This window comes from Mesocricetus auratus, unplaced genomic scaffold, assembly GCF_017639785.1.
Source record: "Mesocricetus auratus isolate SY011 unplaced genomic scaffold, BCM_Maur_2.0 Super-Scaffold_100010, whole genome shotgun sequence".
Lineage (NCBI taxonomy): Eukaryota > Metazoa > Chordata > Mammalia > Rodentia > Cricetidae > Mesocricetus > Mesocricetus auratus.
The window spans coordinates 42,004,455-42,020,999 of record NW_024429194.1 but is presented as its reverse complement, the minus strand read 5'-3'; the positions used below and the strand labels follow the sequence as shown (position 1 = coordinate 42,020,999).

The following is a 16,545-nucleotide window of genomic DNA, read 5'->3' as shown; positions in this document are numbered from 1 at the left end:
CAGCTCACCAGCTAGTTCAAGAACAATTGGAGGCAGGTCATTTGGTTCACTCCATGTCCCCCTGGAATCCCCCGATATTTGTAATTAAAAAATCTTCAGGGAAATGAAGGTTGCCACAAGACCTCAGGGCCATGAAGGTGACCATGCAGCCTATGGGGGCGCTCCAGCCTGGCTTTCCCTTGCCTGTGGCCATTCCTGGAGACTGGCATTTGATTGTCATTGATTTGAAGGATTGCTTCTTTCCCATTCCCCTGCATTCTCAAGATAGTCCTCAGTTTGTGTTTAGCCTTCCTGCGATTAACTTTAGGGAGCCTGCCATTTGCTTCCAATGGGTGGTGCTCCCCCAAGGGATGGCTAACAGTCCAGCTATATACCAGATTTATGTAGCTGCCTGTTTAGATCCCCTCAGACATAAGTTCCCTGATCTTTACATTATCCACTACATGGATGATATTCTTTTGATCATGGCTGAAGAAAGACAATGCTACAAAGCCTTTGCAAAGCTACAGGAGCTCCTGGAGGCCTGTGGATTTATTTTGGCTCCTGAAAAGATCCAAAAGAGACCCCCTTATACTTATTTGTGTCATCAAATTCAACAAACTGGCCTCCAGCCACAAACACTCCAAATTGATTGTTCAAGTCTGAAACGCTTCGTGACTGGCAGAGATTTTTGGGAGAGGTGCAATGGATTTGCCCTTCTCTTTCTATTAAAACAGCAGCCCTTAAACCCCTTTATGATATTCTCCCTGAGGGTCCTGCTCTGATTTTCCCTAGACAGATTACCCCAGATGCCAGGGATGTCCTACAATTGTTGTTAAAAAGTATAGAGCAATCCCACCTTTGGCACATAGATTATGGGCAGCCCCTTGTTCTGATTGTACTTTCATCTAGCTTTTTGCCCATTGCTGTGTTTTGGCAGATTGGTCCTATTTATTGGATACATTTGTCAGCCTCCCTTAAGAATGTAGTGGTCCCCTACTATGATCTGATTTTGCAGTTGTTGTGGAAGGCACACAAGTTTAGCATTCAACCCTTTGGAAAAAGTCCTGATAAAATTATCCTTCTTTATGATAAGGAGGAGGTGGAACATTTACAGATCTTCCATTATGGGTGGACCCTGTTTATTACATCTACAGGCGCCAAGTTTGATAACCATTATCCCAATAGCCCCTTGATGTCTTTTTTTAAACAATACCTTCTGATTTTTCCCAAGATTTTAAGGGAGAACCCTCTATTTGGAGCTTGCTCAGTCTTCACAGATGGCTCCTCCAAGGGTTTCGCGGTGGTAGTTTCTTCTCAGGTGCAGAAGAGGGTACCTACAGGGCAGATGTCAACATAAAGCTGCCAAGTTGTTTGCCTGCTCAATGGCTTTCCAAATGTTTGAGAGGGAGCCCTTTAATTTATATACTGATAGTGTTTATGTTGCCAACATTGTTAGACCTTTAGAAACTTCTCCATAGGTTCTTCTAACCTCTCAGGTTCGTTCCTTATCAGTTCAGCTCCAATATCTTATTTGGCAACACATCTACCCTGTTTATGTGGGATTTGTTTGTGTACATACTAACCTTCCAGGACCCCTTGCCCAGGGCAATCAATTTGCTGACTCCTTGACCCGCCCTAGGGTCTTATTCACTCAGGAGCAAGCTTGCTCACCAATTCCATGAGGGGTATCATCTAAATGCCCACTCCATTAAATTTCACACTGGGTGCCCCTTATCCATGGCTATGCAGATTACCTCTCAGTGCCCTGATTGTGCCCCTTATCATAATTCCCCCAATGAAGGGGTAAATCCTCGGGGCCTCAGGGCCAACCATCTCTGGCAAATGGATGTAACTCACCTGCCACAGGCAGGGAAATTAAAATACATGCATGTCTCAGTGGATCCGTATTCTAAACTGATTTTTGCCTCTCTCCACTCAGGAAAGAAGATTAAAGATGTTATTTCTCATTGCCTCCAGGCCTTCACCTACATGGGCATTCCTGATGCCCTAAAAATGGACAATGGCCCTGCCTATGCCAGCAATAGCTTTGCTGCCTTTTGCAGGGAACATCACATTGTCCATTCTTTTGGTATTCCTCACAACCCCACAGGACAGACCATTGTAGAGCGCACCCACTCTCAAACAATATTTTAAGAAAATAAAAAATGGGGAGTATGTTACCTCCCCCAATATTCAGTTATCCACCATACTTTACATTTTAAATTTTTTGACCATAGACAGTAAAAATTTGTCTGCTATGGAGAGACATTGGAACAAACACTCCCAGTCTTTGGGATGGGTCAGATGGACGGACTTGATTACATGAAAATGGCAGCCACCCACCCCTCTACTAGCTAGGGTCCGAGGGGCTGTTTGTGTTTTCCCTCCAGGAAGTGAGAAGCCCATTTGGGTCCCCGAAGGTTTCATCAAGCATGTCGACCCCGATATTACTCTCGATACTAGGAATGCTCACCATGATAAAGATGGTCCAACCATTGCCAAACACTCAGGTAAGGGAAGTATGGGCGCTGGTGAGGAACCCCTCCCCCATTTTGAAGCCAGTTAGTCATTCCAGCTCCCTGTTCATCGCTTTTTTTTTATTATTTTAATTTTAAATAGCTTGTTTTACATGTCAATCCCAGTTTCCTCTCCCTCCCCTCCTCCCACTCCTCCCACACCCCCAGCCTACCACCCTATTGCCAATTTCTTCGACATAGGGGATATCTAGAGTCTGTCATTTTGCTCAGGGTAGGGTCCAGGCACTCCCCTAAGAGTCCAGGCTGAGAGAGCATCCCTCTTTGTGCTATGGACACATGATGTCTGTTTGTATTCCAGGGATGAACACTGATCCACTGCTCAGGGCCCCATAGGTAGCCCAGGCCTCCTCAATGACACTCACATTCAGGGGTCCGGATCAGTCCCATGCTGGCTTCCCAACTGTCTGTCTGGGGTCCAAGAGCTCTCCCCTGTTCAGATCAGTTGTCTCTGCTAGTTTTGCCAGCCCATTCTTTGCCAATTTGCTCATCACTCCTCTCTTTCTGTCACTGGGATCCTTGGGTTCAGTTCAGTGTTTAACTGTGAGTGTTTGTCTCTGCTTCCACCAGCCACTGGATGAAGGAGTCTGAATGGTTATAGATATCAAGTTCATTATCAGGAATAGGCATTCGAAGTGGTCTCTCCACTATTGCTTAGCTTGCCAATTGGTGTCATCCCTTTAGAATACTAGAGGTCACACTGGTACCTGATCTGTCTTCTAACCTATGATCCCCTCTTCCCTCTATTCTACCCCCCCACTCAACATTCCTGTTCCCCCATGACCTACTCTCTCTTCCTCTTCTCCCCATCTCTTCTTCCCAACTCCCACTTTCCCCCCACCACTCGCCGTGTTCTCCATCTGTTCAGAGGATCATGCCTCATTCCTCTTCTCTTGGGTACTATGCATATCTTTTAGGTTCTTTCCTGTTTTCCAGACTCTATGTCAGTGGAAGTGCAGACTGGCACTATCCTGATCCATGTCTAAAATCCATATATGAGTGAGCACATACCATGTTTGTCTTTTTGTGACAACTGGTTTCTTCCAGTGCTATCCATTTATCTGGGAATTTCAAGATTCCATTGTTTTTTTTTCTGCTAAGTAATACTCCATTGTGTAAATATACCACATTTTCTCTATCCACTCTTCAGTTGAGGGGCATCTAGGTTGCTTCCAGGTTCTGGCTATTACAAATAATGCTGCTATGAAAATAGTGGAGCAGATGCCTTTGTTGTATGAACTTGCCTCATTTGGATATATGCCTAAGAGTGGAATTGCTGGGTCTTGTGGTTGATTGATTCCCATTTTCCTGAGGAATCTCCATACTGCTTTGCAAAGTGGCTGTATGAGTTGGCACTCCCACAAGCAGTGGAGGAGTGTTCCCCTCTCTCCACATCCTCTCCAGCATAAATTGTCTTCAGTGTTTTTGATTTTAGCCATTCTGACAGGAGTAAGATGTCATCTCAGAGTTGTTTTGATTTGCATTTCCATGGTGGCTAAGGATGTTGAACACTTTCTTAAGTGTCTCTTGGCCATTTTAGCCTCCTCTATTGAGAATTCTCTATTTAGTTCTGTACAGCCACGTTTTAATTGGATCCTTTGGTGTTTTGGAGACTTGCTTCTTGAGTTCTTTGTAAATTTTGGAGATTAGCCCTCTGTCAGATGTGGGGTTAGTGAATATCTTTTCCCATTCTGTGGACTGCCTTTTTGTCTTGTTGACTGTGTCCTTTGCCTTACAGAAGCTTTTTAGTTTCATGAGGTCCCATTTGTTAATTGTCGATCTCAGTGTTTGTGCCACTGGTGTTATGTTCAGGAAGTGGTCTCCTGTACCAACTTGTTGAAGATTATCTCCCACTTTCTCTTTTAAAGTTTCAGTGTGGCTGGATTTATGTTGAGATCTTTGATCCATTTGGACTTAAATTGTGTACAAGGCTATAAACATGGGTCTCTCTGCAGTCTTCTGCATACCAGTACCCAGTTATGCCAGCACCATTTGTTGAAGATGCTTTCTTTTTTCCATTGTATAGTTTTAGCTTCTTTGTCAAAAATCAAGTGTTCATAGGTGTGTGGGTTAAAATCTGGGTTTTTAATTCAGTTCCATTGGTCTACCTGCCTATTTTTGTGCCAATACTAAGCTGTTTTCAGGACTACAGTTCTATAAGAGTGCTTAAAGTCAGGTATGGTGATGCCTCCTGAAGTTCCGTTATTGTATAGGGTTGATTTGGCTATCCTGGGCCTTTTGTTTTTCCATATAAAGTTGATTATTGTTCTTTCCAGGTCCTTGAAGAATTGTGCTGGAATTTTGATAGGGATTGCATTGAATCTGTAGACTGCTTTTGGCAAGATTGCCATTTTTATTATGTTGATCCTACCAATCCAAGAATATGGGAGATCTTTCCATTTTCTGGTATCCTCTTTGATTTCTTTCTTTACAGACTCAAAGTTCTTGATATACAGGTCTTTCACTTCCTTGGTTAACCTTATCCCCAGATATTTGATGCTGTTTATGGCTATTGTAAAGGGTGATGTTTCTCTGATTTCGTTCTCAATCACTTCATCATCTGTATATAATAGGGCCAATGATTTTTTTGAGTTTACCTTGTATCCTGCCAGTTTGCTGAAGGTGTTTATCCACTCTAGGAGTTCCCTTGTGGAGTTTTTCAGGTCACTTATGTAAACTATCATATCATCTGCAAATAGTGAAAGTTTGATTTCTTCTTTTCCTATTTGTATCCTCTTGATCTCCTTTTGTTGTCTTATTGCTGTAGCTAGAAATTCAAGTACAATATTGAGGAGATATGGAGAGAGTGGACAGCCTTGTCTTGTTCTTGATTTTAGAGGAATTGCCTTGAGTTTCTCTCCATTTAGTTTGATGTTATCTGTTGGTTTACTGCATATTGCCTTTATTATATTCAGGTATGTTCCTGTTATCCCTGATCTCTCTAGGACCTTTATCATGAATGGGTGCTGGATTTTGTCAAAGGCTTTTTCAGCATGTAGTGAGATGATCATATGGTTGTTCTTTTGCAGTTTGTTTATATGGTGGATTACATTGATAGATTTTCTAATGTTGAACCATCCCTGCATTCCTGGGATGAAGCCTACTTGATCATGGCGGATGATTTTTCTGATGTATTCTTGAATCCAGTTTGGGAGTATTTTATTGAGTATTTTTGCATCGATGTTCATGAGGGAAATTGGTCTATAGTTCTCTTTTTTAGTTGTGTCTTTGTGCGGCTTGGGAATCAAGATAATTGTAGCGTTGTATAAAGAGTTTAGCAGTGAGCCTCCTGCTTCTATTGTGTGGAATACTTTGAGGAGTATTTGAATTAGCTCTTCTTTGAATTTCTGTTAGAATTCTGCACTGGAGCCATCTGGTCCTGGGCTTTTTTTGGTTGTGAGACTTTTGATGATTGCTTCTATTTCATTAAGGGTTATAGGTCTGTTTAGATTGTTTATCTGCTCTTTATTTAGTTTTGGCAAGTGATATCTATCCAGGAAACTGTCCATTTCCTTTAAATTTCATAGCACTAAGTGCCCGCATATTGAGATGTGTTTCTTGTATCCTTTTGTGTTTGGGTGGAATGTTCCTTAGACGTCTGTTAAACCCAGTTGGGTCATAACTTCTATTAGTTCTTTAGTTTGTTTGTTAAGTTTCTGTCTGGAGGTTCTGTCTAGTGATGAGAGCAGAGTGTTGGAGTCTCCTACTATTAGTGTGTGAGATTTTATGTGCAATTTGAGCTCTAGTAATGTTTCTTTCACGAATGTAGGTGCCTTTGTATTTGGGGAGTAGATGTTTAAAACTGAGGCTTCATCTTGATGGACTTTTCCTTTGATGAATATGAAGTGTCCTTATTCATCTCTTTTGATTGATTTTAATTTGAAGTCTAGTTTGTTAGATATTAGGATTGCTATGCCCGCTTGTTTCTTGTGACCGTTTGATTGGAAGATCTTTTCCCAACCCTTTACTCTGAGATAACATCTGTCTTTGATGTTGAGATGTGTGTCTTGTATGCAGCAGAAGGAAGGGTTCTGTCTTCATATCCATTCTGCTAGTCTGTGTCTTTTTATAGGCAAGTTGAGGCCGTTGACATTGAGGGATATTAATGACCATTGATTGATGATTCTTGTTTGTGCTTGATTTATTGTTAGTGAAGTTATTTTGTGTAGTTTCTCCTCCCTTTTTCTTTTTGTGTTTTGTAAAGTGGGATTGTATATTGCCTGTGTCTTTATGAGTGTAGTTATCTTCCTTGGATCTAGGTTTTCCTTCTAGCACTTTCTGTAGAGCTGGATTCATGGATACGTATTGTTTAAATCTGGCTTTGTCATGGAATATTTTGTTTTCTCCATCTATGGTAATTGAAAGCTTTGTTGGATATAGTAGTCTGGGCTGGCATCCTTGTTCCCTTAGCATTTGTAGGACATCTATTCAGGATCTTCTGGCTTTCATCATTTCCATTGAGTAGTCAGGTGTAATTCTCATATGTCTTCCTTTATTTGTTACTTGGCCTTTGTCTTTAGCTACTCTTAATATTTTCTCTTTATTCTGTAGGTTTGACGTTTTGATTATTACATGGTGAGATGACTTCTTTTTCTGGTCCAGCATATTTGGTGATCTGTAAGATTCTTGTATTTTCATAGGCATACCCTTCTTTATGTTAGGGAAGTTTTCTTCTATGATTTTGTTGAATAGGTTTTTTTGTACCTTTGAGTTGTATTTCTTTGCCTTCTTCGATACCTATTATTCTTAGGTTTGGCTTCTTCACGGTGTCCCATATTTCCTGGATATTTTGTTAGGGATTTGTTGGTTTTGAGATTTTCTTTGGTTGACAACTCTATATCCAGCATCTCCTCGCTCTATGTTTTCTTTATAGTTTCTATTTCAGCTTTCAATCCTTCAACTGTTTGAGTTGTTTCCTTCATTTGTTTGGTTGTTTTTTCTTGGTGCTTTTTAGATTCTTTGAGAGATTTGTTTATTTCTTGAATTTTCTCCCATTTCATGGATTTTTTTGTTTGGTTTTTCTTCAATTTCTTTAAGGGATTTCCTCGTTTCTTCTTTGAGGGTCTCTATCATCTTCATAAAATAATTTTTGAAGTCTGTCTCCTCTGCTTCTTCTATGCTGTGCTTTTCAGGTCTTGCTGGCGTTGGTTCCCTAGATTCTGGTGGAGTCATGTTGGTCTTTCTATTGCTGAGTGAGCTCTTATTCTGTCTTCTTCCCATCTCTTCTTTCAGTGGGTGCTGACTGGTCTCTGTGTCATTAATTCTGACACCCTCCGCACATTCTTGGACACAGGCTGCACAGTATGCACAGCAATTTCCAATACTCATTTCATGTCCTTTTCTTTTTAATAAACCACTGAAATAAGTTTGTGCTGCCCATATACTCATGGGTGATGGACCATCTACTTGAGTTTGATCTACCTACTATGGGGCATACCTTAAAGAAAACTGGCTGTCCCTCCTGAGTCAGCAACCACTAGTGTAAATAGTGCCTTAGCCAGATGTAGGAACTAAGGAGTCCTTCCCCATTCATACTGGCATGTTGACAGTGTGGTGTTTTGTGGAGGAAAACACAGATTCTGTGAATGTCTGAGTGCTGTCAACCTGCTATGTCCAGAAGACATTGTTTCAACTGTCTTTCCCAACATCTGACTCACAGTCTTTCTAGCCTCTCTTCCATGATGGTCAGGAAGTGATGACGTATAAATATCCTATTTATGGCTGAGTATTACACAAATATTTTCTGCATTTTGACAACTTATGAGTTTCTGTATTAACTACTGTCCTCTTTTCAAAGGATTTTCTGTGGTGAGGTCTAAGAGTGGCATTAATATATTTGCAGAGAAATATAAATTAGAGAGCAATTAGATACTATATCCATTGAGCCAATAATAGTAATGGGTTCATGCCTGGAACCTGTGAATGCTTATCCATATGTTCTGGCCAGATCTACAGAAAAGTGGAAGCTTTCAAGTGAGAACCAACTAGATTTCTCCATGTCTTGTGACCAAAATGTGTGGTATGTTCAGCAATAGAGGATTACTATCAATGTCTGGTAGTCAACCAAGAAAAATGACAATAGTCTGTTTTGTTTGGGGGGATTACTGGAGACCCCTGACTAACAATTCAAGAGAAGGCATTCAACAACTATGGCTGGGCTATTTATTTGGTAACATAGAGCTTCTGGGAGGAGCATTGTCATCCTCAACATTATTTAATTCAAATTATAACATACATAGATATGTTATATGTATGTGTGTATGTGAGCATGTGTATGATTACATATATTTTCTCAAACATCTTTAGTGTTAGCTATAACCCAACTATGCTACACCTAGGCATACACTCAAAGGACTCTACCACAATACATAATGTTCATTGCTTCTGTGTTCACAATAGCTAGAACATGAAAACAGTCTAAATCTCCATTAACTATGAATGGAAAATAAAAATTCCACATACAATGGAATTTTATCCTGATGTAAGGGAATATTAATTTTTCAGGCAAATGGACAAACTGTAGAACATCTTACTATATGAGGTAACCCAGACCCAGAAAAGAAATGTTGCATATTTTCATTTGGGGGGATCCTAGTGTTGAACCTTTAGATCTTTAACTTGGATCTCCTGTAGAACCCAGGGAGCTAGTCCCTTTCTAGCTTCATTTGTAGGAAGGGAGAAGAATGAGAAAAATTAGTGGGAATAGTAGAACACAGATGATATGAAGGCAAAGGGAGAATAGCAGGCAAGGAGGTGTAAATAGCAAGATTGCTCTTTTATAATGCAAAGGATTTTAATTTCTTAAAACTAAGATGACGTGAGTATGAAAGAAATTTCCCTAAATAAGTTTCTATTAATATAATTTACATCTGAGTTAAGAGTTGATTTATCCATGAAACTAAATATTGATCTGAGAAATAAAATTAAATCTAGCAATTTATTCTCCAGTTTCTATGTAAGCACAATAAACATATCACAAAGTCAATCTCACTTTCATTGTTACTGCCCTCTGGCACTTGTTCCTCATACATTTGGAGAAATTGGAATTTTATTTATGTGTAGAAATTTAAGGGCTCAACTGAGCATCCTCATTTTGTAGAAAAATATAGTAATAAGGTATATGAAATTCATTTAATCTATCCTTTACTTTTTCTCATTGCTGTGACCAAATGTTGGAAGAGTATTAGAGAGAGGAGGCTTAACCTAGTTCATGGTTTTAGGGCATTGCTGTGTTATGGGAGTTTATTCTGTCAATAGTTTTGGGAAGAGGAGGGGTCTTTTAGTTAAGGAAGAGGAGGGGTCTAGCTCACTCTCTTGAGAGGTCCCATCAGAAGCAAGGCTTGCAGTTGTTCACATCTCTCCTGGGCAGAATGACAGGTTATAGTGGCTGGATCCATTATCCTTTATTGGTGAGTTTATATTTCCTGTTGAATCCCTATAATAAAAAATTTTGTAAATTCTCACATTGCGGATGGGGCAGAGAAGAAACAACAGCAGAGGGTCCTTCAGTTGTGACCACTTACTTCCTCCCATAGGAAGGTGAGAGCAATATGAAGCAGAGAACAAGGACTTCTGGAGTCTCCTCCATTTTCAACCAGTCAGGACTCCAAGCCTACAGAAGGGTATTACTTATATTCTGTAGTGTGCCTTCCCACCTTAGTTAGACTTCTGAAGAAACAATATCGCAGACACACCCTGAAGTGTGTCACCCAGCTGATTCCAAATCCACTTGAGTTGACAATGAACATTAAGTATTAATCATACATTTTATTAAGCTACATGACAGTCCAAATGTTTCAAAATAAATTAAAACTACTGCTATAGCAATTTAGTAACCTTTTAAAAACTTACTATGGAAAAACAACTTACTATGGAACATATTTCATTTTACACGATGATATTTTCTACTGATATTCCCATAGTATATGAAACTGTACTGTTTTTAAGATATGAAGGCCAACCCTATTCAGTTTTCTTTCATTTTCTTTCTTAGGAAAAGAAGCCAAGAGTTTTGTTTGCTGCTGTTATGTTTGCTGTGAGAAGTTTGATTTAACTTAGCATGGCTTTTTAAAGGCTTTTACAAACAATTCCTGCAGGCCAATAATAGCCATAGATTTACTTAGTATAGTTTGCCAAAGGATGATGATGAAGAAATGGAGAGCAGGGCATGAGTCATGACTTCTGTGTAGCATTTGTTTGATTATATTTTATTTCTTTAGGCCCTGATTGATTTATTTTAGTCAATACAGTAGTGGACTACTTGGTAAAGAAAGACTTAATGACTAATATTTTTCCATAACAAATAAAAATAACCAAACATGTACCCAGAGGTATTTTTCTTTTTTTTTAACCTTTGTGACACTGGATTATTTTGTAGTAGATATTTAAGATGTTTTATACTTTATTTTTTAAAAGTTTAAGAAGTTTTAAATAGAAAATAATAATCTTAGACTTACCTTATTTTACCTTATTCTCACATTTTATAATTAGAGTTCATTTGTCAGAAAATGTATGTTTGTGTTATTCCAGATGAAATACATATCTGGATATACTCAAATCTATATCATGTAATGTTCATTCTCTTCCTTTTCCTATTGCTTTAAGGTTGGAAAGTCCTTTCCTTTAGTGATTATTTTACTATGTGACCAAGGAAGAAATGTTCTGTGAATTGTTTCCATAGCCTGCATTTCACAGATGCTGTGTCAAACTAATTTTGAAGGAAATTGCTTTGCACTATATCCTACCATATATTATAAATGTTACAAATTAATTGAAAACCAATCATATACTCATCACAAAATTGGGTCATATGGATTTATCTGAAGACATTTGTGGATGATAGAGTTTCCTTTCCTTCCTCAGATAATTAATATTCCTACTAATAATACTTTGTATTTATTCCCAGGCTTCCCTTTAAGAGCGTTGGCACTTTACTGTGTACACTTATTTTATAAAAGATTTATTTAATATATATATGAATATATGTTGTGTCTGCATGTACATATATCTGTACACCAGAAGAGGTCATCTTATCCCATGATACTATAGGTATAGTTGGTTTCAAGTCATTCTATGGGTGCTGGGAATTGAACTCATGACCTCTGAAACAGCAGCCAGTGCTTTTATACATTGAGCCATTTTCCAGTTCACATGTATAATTTAGAGTAGAAATATAACTTGCTGCCTTAGAAATTTTATTCTCAGAATGGAATGCTTAAACTATTTTTGGAAATTTATTATTTGTATATTTGGAGAAGAATATGTTTTTTTCCCATGAAGATATTCAAAGGTTCAAATAACAAAACAACTGGAAGTAGTGTGTTTTGTCAAATCACTTTAGGAAAGCATACTACAAGCCTTGAGGAGAAGGTATGTGGAAATTCTTATTCCTCGCATTTTTTCAGATTCACTTTCCAAGAACATACTTAGAAAGACATCCTTTATCTTACAGTGATTCAACTGCTCATTTTATCCTGTATTTTTATCTAAAAGGCTGACCCACTGCCACTGACTCTCCTCCCCCTCCAAAACAAACTAGTATGCAGAGTGACACTATTTGCTTTCCGTCTCTTGGAAAAATATACCAAAAGAATTCTGCTTAGCACAAAGCTCCACAGTTAGGAGATTGACAATACAATTGAAAATTCAAAAGCAGCATGACTACCAGTACTCACTCACCCTGATTACTAAAATAAACAAGCCAATAAATTCTTAATTCATATCCAAATAATGTCTGAAGAGAACGATTTAGGAACCTTTAACAAATCTCTTGGGACTGAGATCAGGATCTGAAACAGACCATGTGAACATCCAACAGGCACTTCCCTGGGCATATCTCTGTGCCAGCAGTCTCGAGCTGTGTCTGGGGCCCTTCCATGATCCCTGGCTGCCCAGATCATTCCTGGCTGTATCACCCTCATTGTTATTGTCCTCATCACACTGTAATGACCTAAATATTTCAGACTTTGTTTTTTCAAAGGTCATTAGACCTACTATTTTTTCTATATAGATTTCTCTTTTGTAAGGAAACTGCTATCTGTCACAGGAAACTCATACACACAAGAGTACAATTTTATTATACACTGTACTTAGTAGACAGTATATTTGAATTATGAAGAGAATTATAGGTAGCACAATATCTAGCAAGGATTTTCGTGTATTTCTCTTTTAAATGCAATATTTAGTAACTGAAACATTGTTTTTGAGTCAGACTGTATAGAAAACACATGAGGTACTCTGTTTGAGGGGTAAACTTTTCTTTCTCTGGTGGCATGCTTAAGTGTTTGGTTACTTTTGAGATTTTTTTTTCAATTCCTCAAACTTACTCACTTGTGCAATAGAGAACCGAGGGCAGGAATGTTCAGCTAGCACTAAATATTGACTTCTGGAACAGTGGTTTATGCCAAAGGTGAATTTTATATCTCTCTCCATGTGTACACTCAGCAGTGACTCAGGACATCGAGGGTTGTCATGACTTGGGAACTGAGGATGGGAATTCTCTGGAGGTGTGAGTGTGTATAGACCTGAGTCTGCTACACACCCACAGTAAACAAGGCAGTCCCCACAATGCTTCCCGCCTAGAATGCCACACTAGCACAGCGTGGTTGGAGCACTTAAGGGTACTAGGGATGATGAGGGTGAGAAGAGACCAGCCTGAGATCCAGAGCCTAAACCACACAGCTAGCAGGTCTTCCCCAGACCTGAAACAGCAGAAAAGACAGATTCTGCAAACCTGAGATTTCGAATGCTGTATTTGTATGTTCCCTTGCACCTAGAAATTCCTGGTCAGGTCCAGGTTCTGGGGACCAGAGCTGAAATTATGTCAAATCAGACCTTCCTGGAGTCTGGCCTTCTATTGCCTACCTTCCATGAGTTATGTGATCTCCTTCCCACTTGGAGCACCTTGTGGAGAAGGTACATCCATCCTCACACACCACACTTCCAGCAGTTCTCCAGCCTAAAAGCTATCATGCATGGTTATTCAAATTCTCCTTGACTAGGGACTTTTAAAAGGTTAATAAACCATTTAATTGCAATGATTAGCTCGTTAAGCATCTTTACTCAATTTCAGTTCCCCAGATAAGCATCATTCAAAGACCCGAGCTGCACCAAGTGACCCTATTAACAAGGTCAATGATTTGTCATCCATTCGAAAGCACTGGAGAGTCTAAGGGAAAACATACAATAAACCACACATCCCCCACAGTCATTATATAGAAAGGAGAGAGAGAAAGTTCCCAGTCCCACCGCGTGCCCCTTTTGTGCTATTCCTGCAAACGCAGCAGACCTCCTGCTATATAGACCCTGCTCCCAGCCCTACACACCCAACAGCACCATCCCATCTGAACCGCCAACACCAGCCATGGGGAAGGTGAGCACTGGGTACCCAGGGCCTGGGGAGGGACCTGCCCTCGGGTCCATGCCACATGAGGTCACTGAGCCCTGCCTTGCCTTACAGATCACCTTCTATGAGGACCGCGGCTTCCAGGGTCGCCACTATGAGTGCAGCAGCGACCACTCCAACCTGCAGCCCTATTTCAGCCGCTGTAACTCTGTACGCGTGGACAGTGGCTGCTGGATGCTCTATGAGCAGCCCAACTTTGCAGGCTGCCAGTACTTCCTGCGGCGTGGGGACTACCCTGACTACCAGCAGTGGATGGGCTTCAGCGACTCCATCCGCTCCTGCCGCCTCATCCCCCACGTGAGTCCCTTCTTACACCCCTCTGGCCTCAATCTCGTCTTCTCCTTGATCTAGTTATACTTCGAGCTGAGGGAAGGGGTGGATGCGACCCTTCCTTGTGAGGATTTGCTAGGATTCGGGAAAATGAAGCAAACCTTTGACACTTGAAATTTAAGACAGACCTAAGACAGACCCCTAACTGCTCTTCAGTTCTCCCACTTAACAGAAATAGCTGGGGTGATGGGGTGGGGGTTCTTTTGGTGAGTCCTGCAGTGTGACAGGTCGGGTTTTCTGACATCCCCTTGTCTACTCTGCGTGTCGTGTGTCGTACAGTCCGGCTCTCACAGGATCAGGATCTATGAGCGGGAGGACTACAGAGGCCAGATGGTGGAGATCACCGACGATTGCTCCCACCTCCAGGACCGCCTCCGCTTCAGTGACTTCCACTCCTTCCACGTGCTGGAGGGCTACTGGGTCCTCTACGAGATGCCCAACTACCGGGGGCGCCAGTACCTGCTGAGGCCCGGGGAGTACCGACGCTACCACGACTGGGGCGCCATGAATGCTAGGGTGGGCTCTCTGAGGCGAGTCATGGATTTCTATTGAAATTTCTTTCTCTGGTCTTTAGTCATTTGGAAGTTAATAAAATATTTCCTGTGTGTTCCATGCAGTAATGGGATCCTCTGTTCTTTTTTGCTTTCTTGGAAGGTCATAGCAAAACTGTAGACAGGAAAAATATGTATATTCTTATATTCAGTGTGTGTTGTGGGCTGAGTGGCCAGGAGCTTAACCTCAGGACCCTGGACCTCAATTACACACTAGCTGCAGGTGGTAGGGCAAGCTACTTGGCATTTCTGTGCCTTAGTTTCCAAATTTGTTAAGATGGGAGTAGTAATACTTCTCTTGAGGCGTTGATGGGGATTGCATGAGTTTACATTTTTGTATCATGGACAATGGCTTTGCTCTATCAGTATCTCAGTAAGCTCGCATGTAGAGTATTCTATCTCCTCAGTCGTTTCACTTGACACTCTTTTGGGGTGATTGAATGCAGGAGAATGGCTAAATAAAATTGCATCAGTGGGCGATAGAGTTAAAGAGTTATGTGTTAGCACAGCCATTGCTGACACATCCAAAGAGTCTAAAACTAAGGGGTTGAATAAAGAGATTTTTAAATATTTTACATGCTGAGAGCACAAATATGTGAACCAAGGACCATCTTTTAAAAGAATCCAGAAAACTCTTTCAAATGTCATTTCTCAAGAAGCTATGTAGCACTTGGCAGGGTAGACTGCAGTAAACAGGTACTGTGTATGTTCTATGTATGAGTAAGAGCTGACAGTACATGGTTAGGGGAATACATGACGGAATACAAAGCTCATAAGCATATAATGGACCTGGAAGATATTATCCCCAAACTTGGATCAATCATTGTGTCATTGAACTCACCAGTATCTTTTGGTAACAACTCTTTCACTAAAAATGGGGGGAGAGGAACCTGAGGACTTGTTTGGGGAAAGCTCAAGACGACTTTTCAGCAAGGAGTCATGAAAAGAAATCTAAGCAGGCATTGTGTTATACCAAACAGGTCTCAATGTATAAATGCTGCATTTTCTGTGTTCACATGGAAAGGGGGAAAAGCAAATTGATATATAGCTCATGATTTTTGCTTTAATAATGAAAATGACAACTCTTAGAAGTAAAATTACAGTAAACTAAATAATTTTCATTTCTTACCCAATATACTTGCAGGCTCCAAGATAGTTGGAGAATCTCTGAGAACATTTTAGAGTAGTTGTGTCTATTACACTTGTGCATATGAACACTAGAAATGAGTTTAGTCTGAGGGAAGATATATCCTAAGCATAAAATAGCCACCACAATCTAAAGACTCAGTTTGAAAAGCACAAATATCCTATTAATTTTTTTTGCATATAACTTAATGTTTAAAGAATAGTATTTTGTATATTGGAATAAAATATATAGTAAATAAAATTAAAACCAACTTCATTCATACTATTTAACTTTTTAAATACAGTCTTTTTTAAACTTTTAAAACATAAGCCTTAAATTTAAGATTACATTCCTTACTAAATTTCCCTACTGAGCAGTGATGATGGCGGCATTTAGGCAGGATACATGATAAATGGGAATTTGTGTTCAGAAAACACTCAGACATTAGCATTTGGGTTTGAGATGTTCTGGCATGAAATTGGGTTATTCTGAGAGTTTAATTAACAGCAGGTAAAATATTCAAGAATTGCAATCAGTAATTCCCCTGTGAGGAAATGCTCAATTGAACTATAATCTTCACTTGTCATCAATGAAAGAGAATGAGGGGAGAATAAGTCC

At 40.0% G+C, this 16,545-nt stretch overlaps 1 protein-coding gene across 1 annotated transcript; it reads left to right on the top strand.

The window, feature by feature from the left end:
* The first annotated feature begins 13,935 nt into the window (after nucleotides 1-13,935).
* On the top strand, nucleotides 13,936-14,802 carry LOC101834973 (gamma-crystallin E). Its single transcript, XM_005070553.4, has 2 exons — nucleotides 13,936-14,217; nucleotides 14,530-14,802. The coding sequence occupies exons 1-2, from the start codon at nucleotides 13,936-13,938 to the stop codon at nucleotides 14,800-14,802; spliced, it is 555 nt and encodes a 184-aa protein (XP_005070610.2).
* Nucleotides 14,803-16,545: the final 1,743 nt, after the last annotated feature.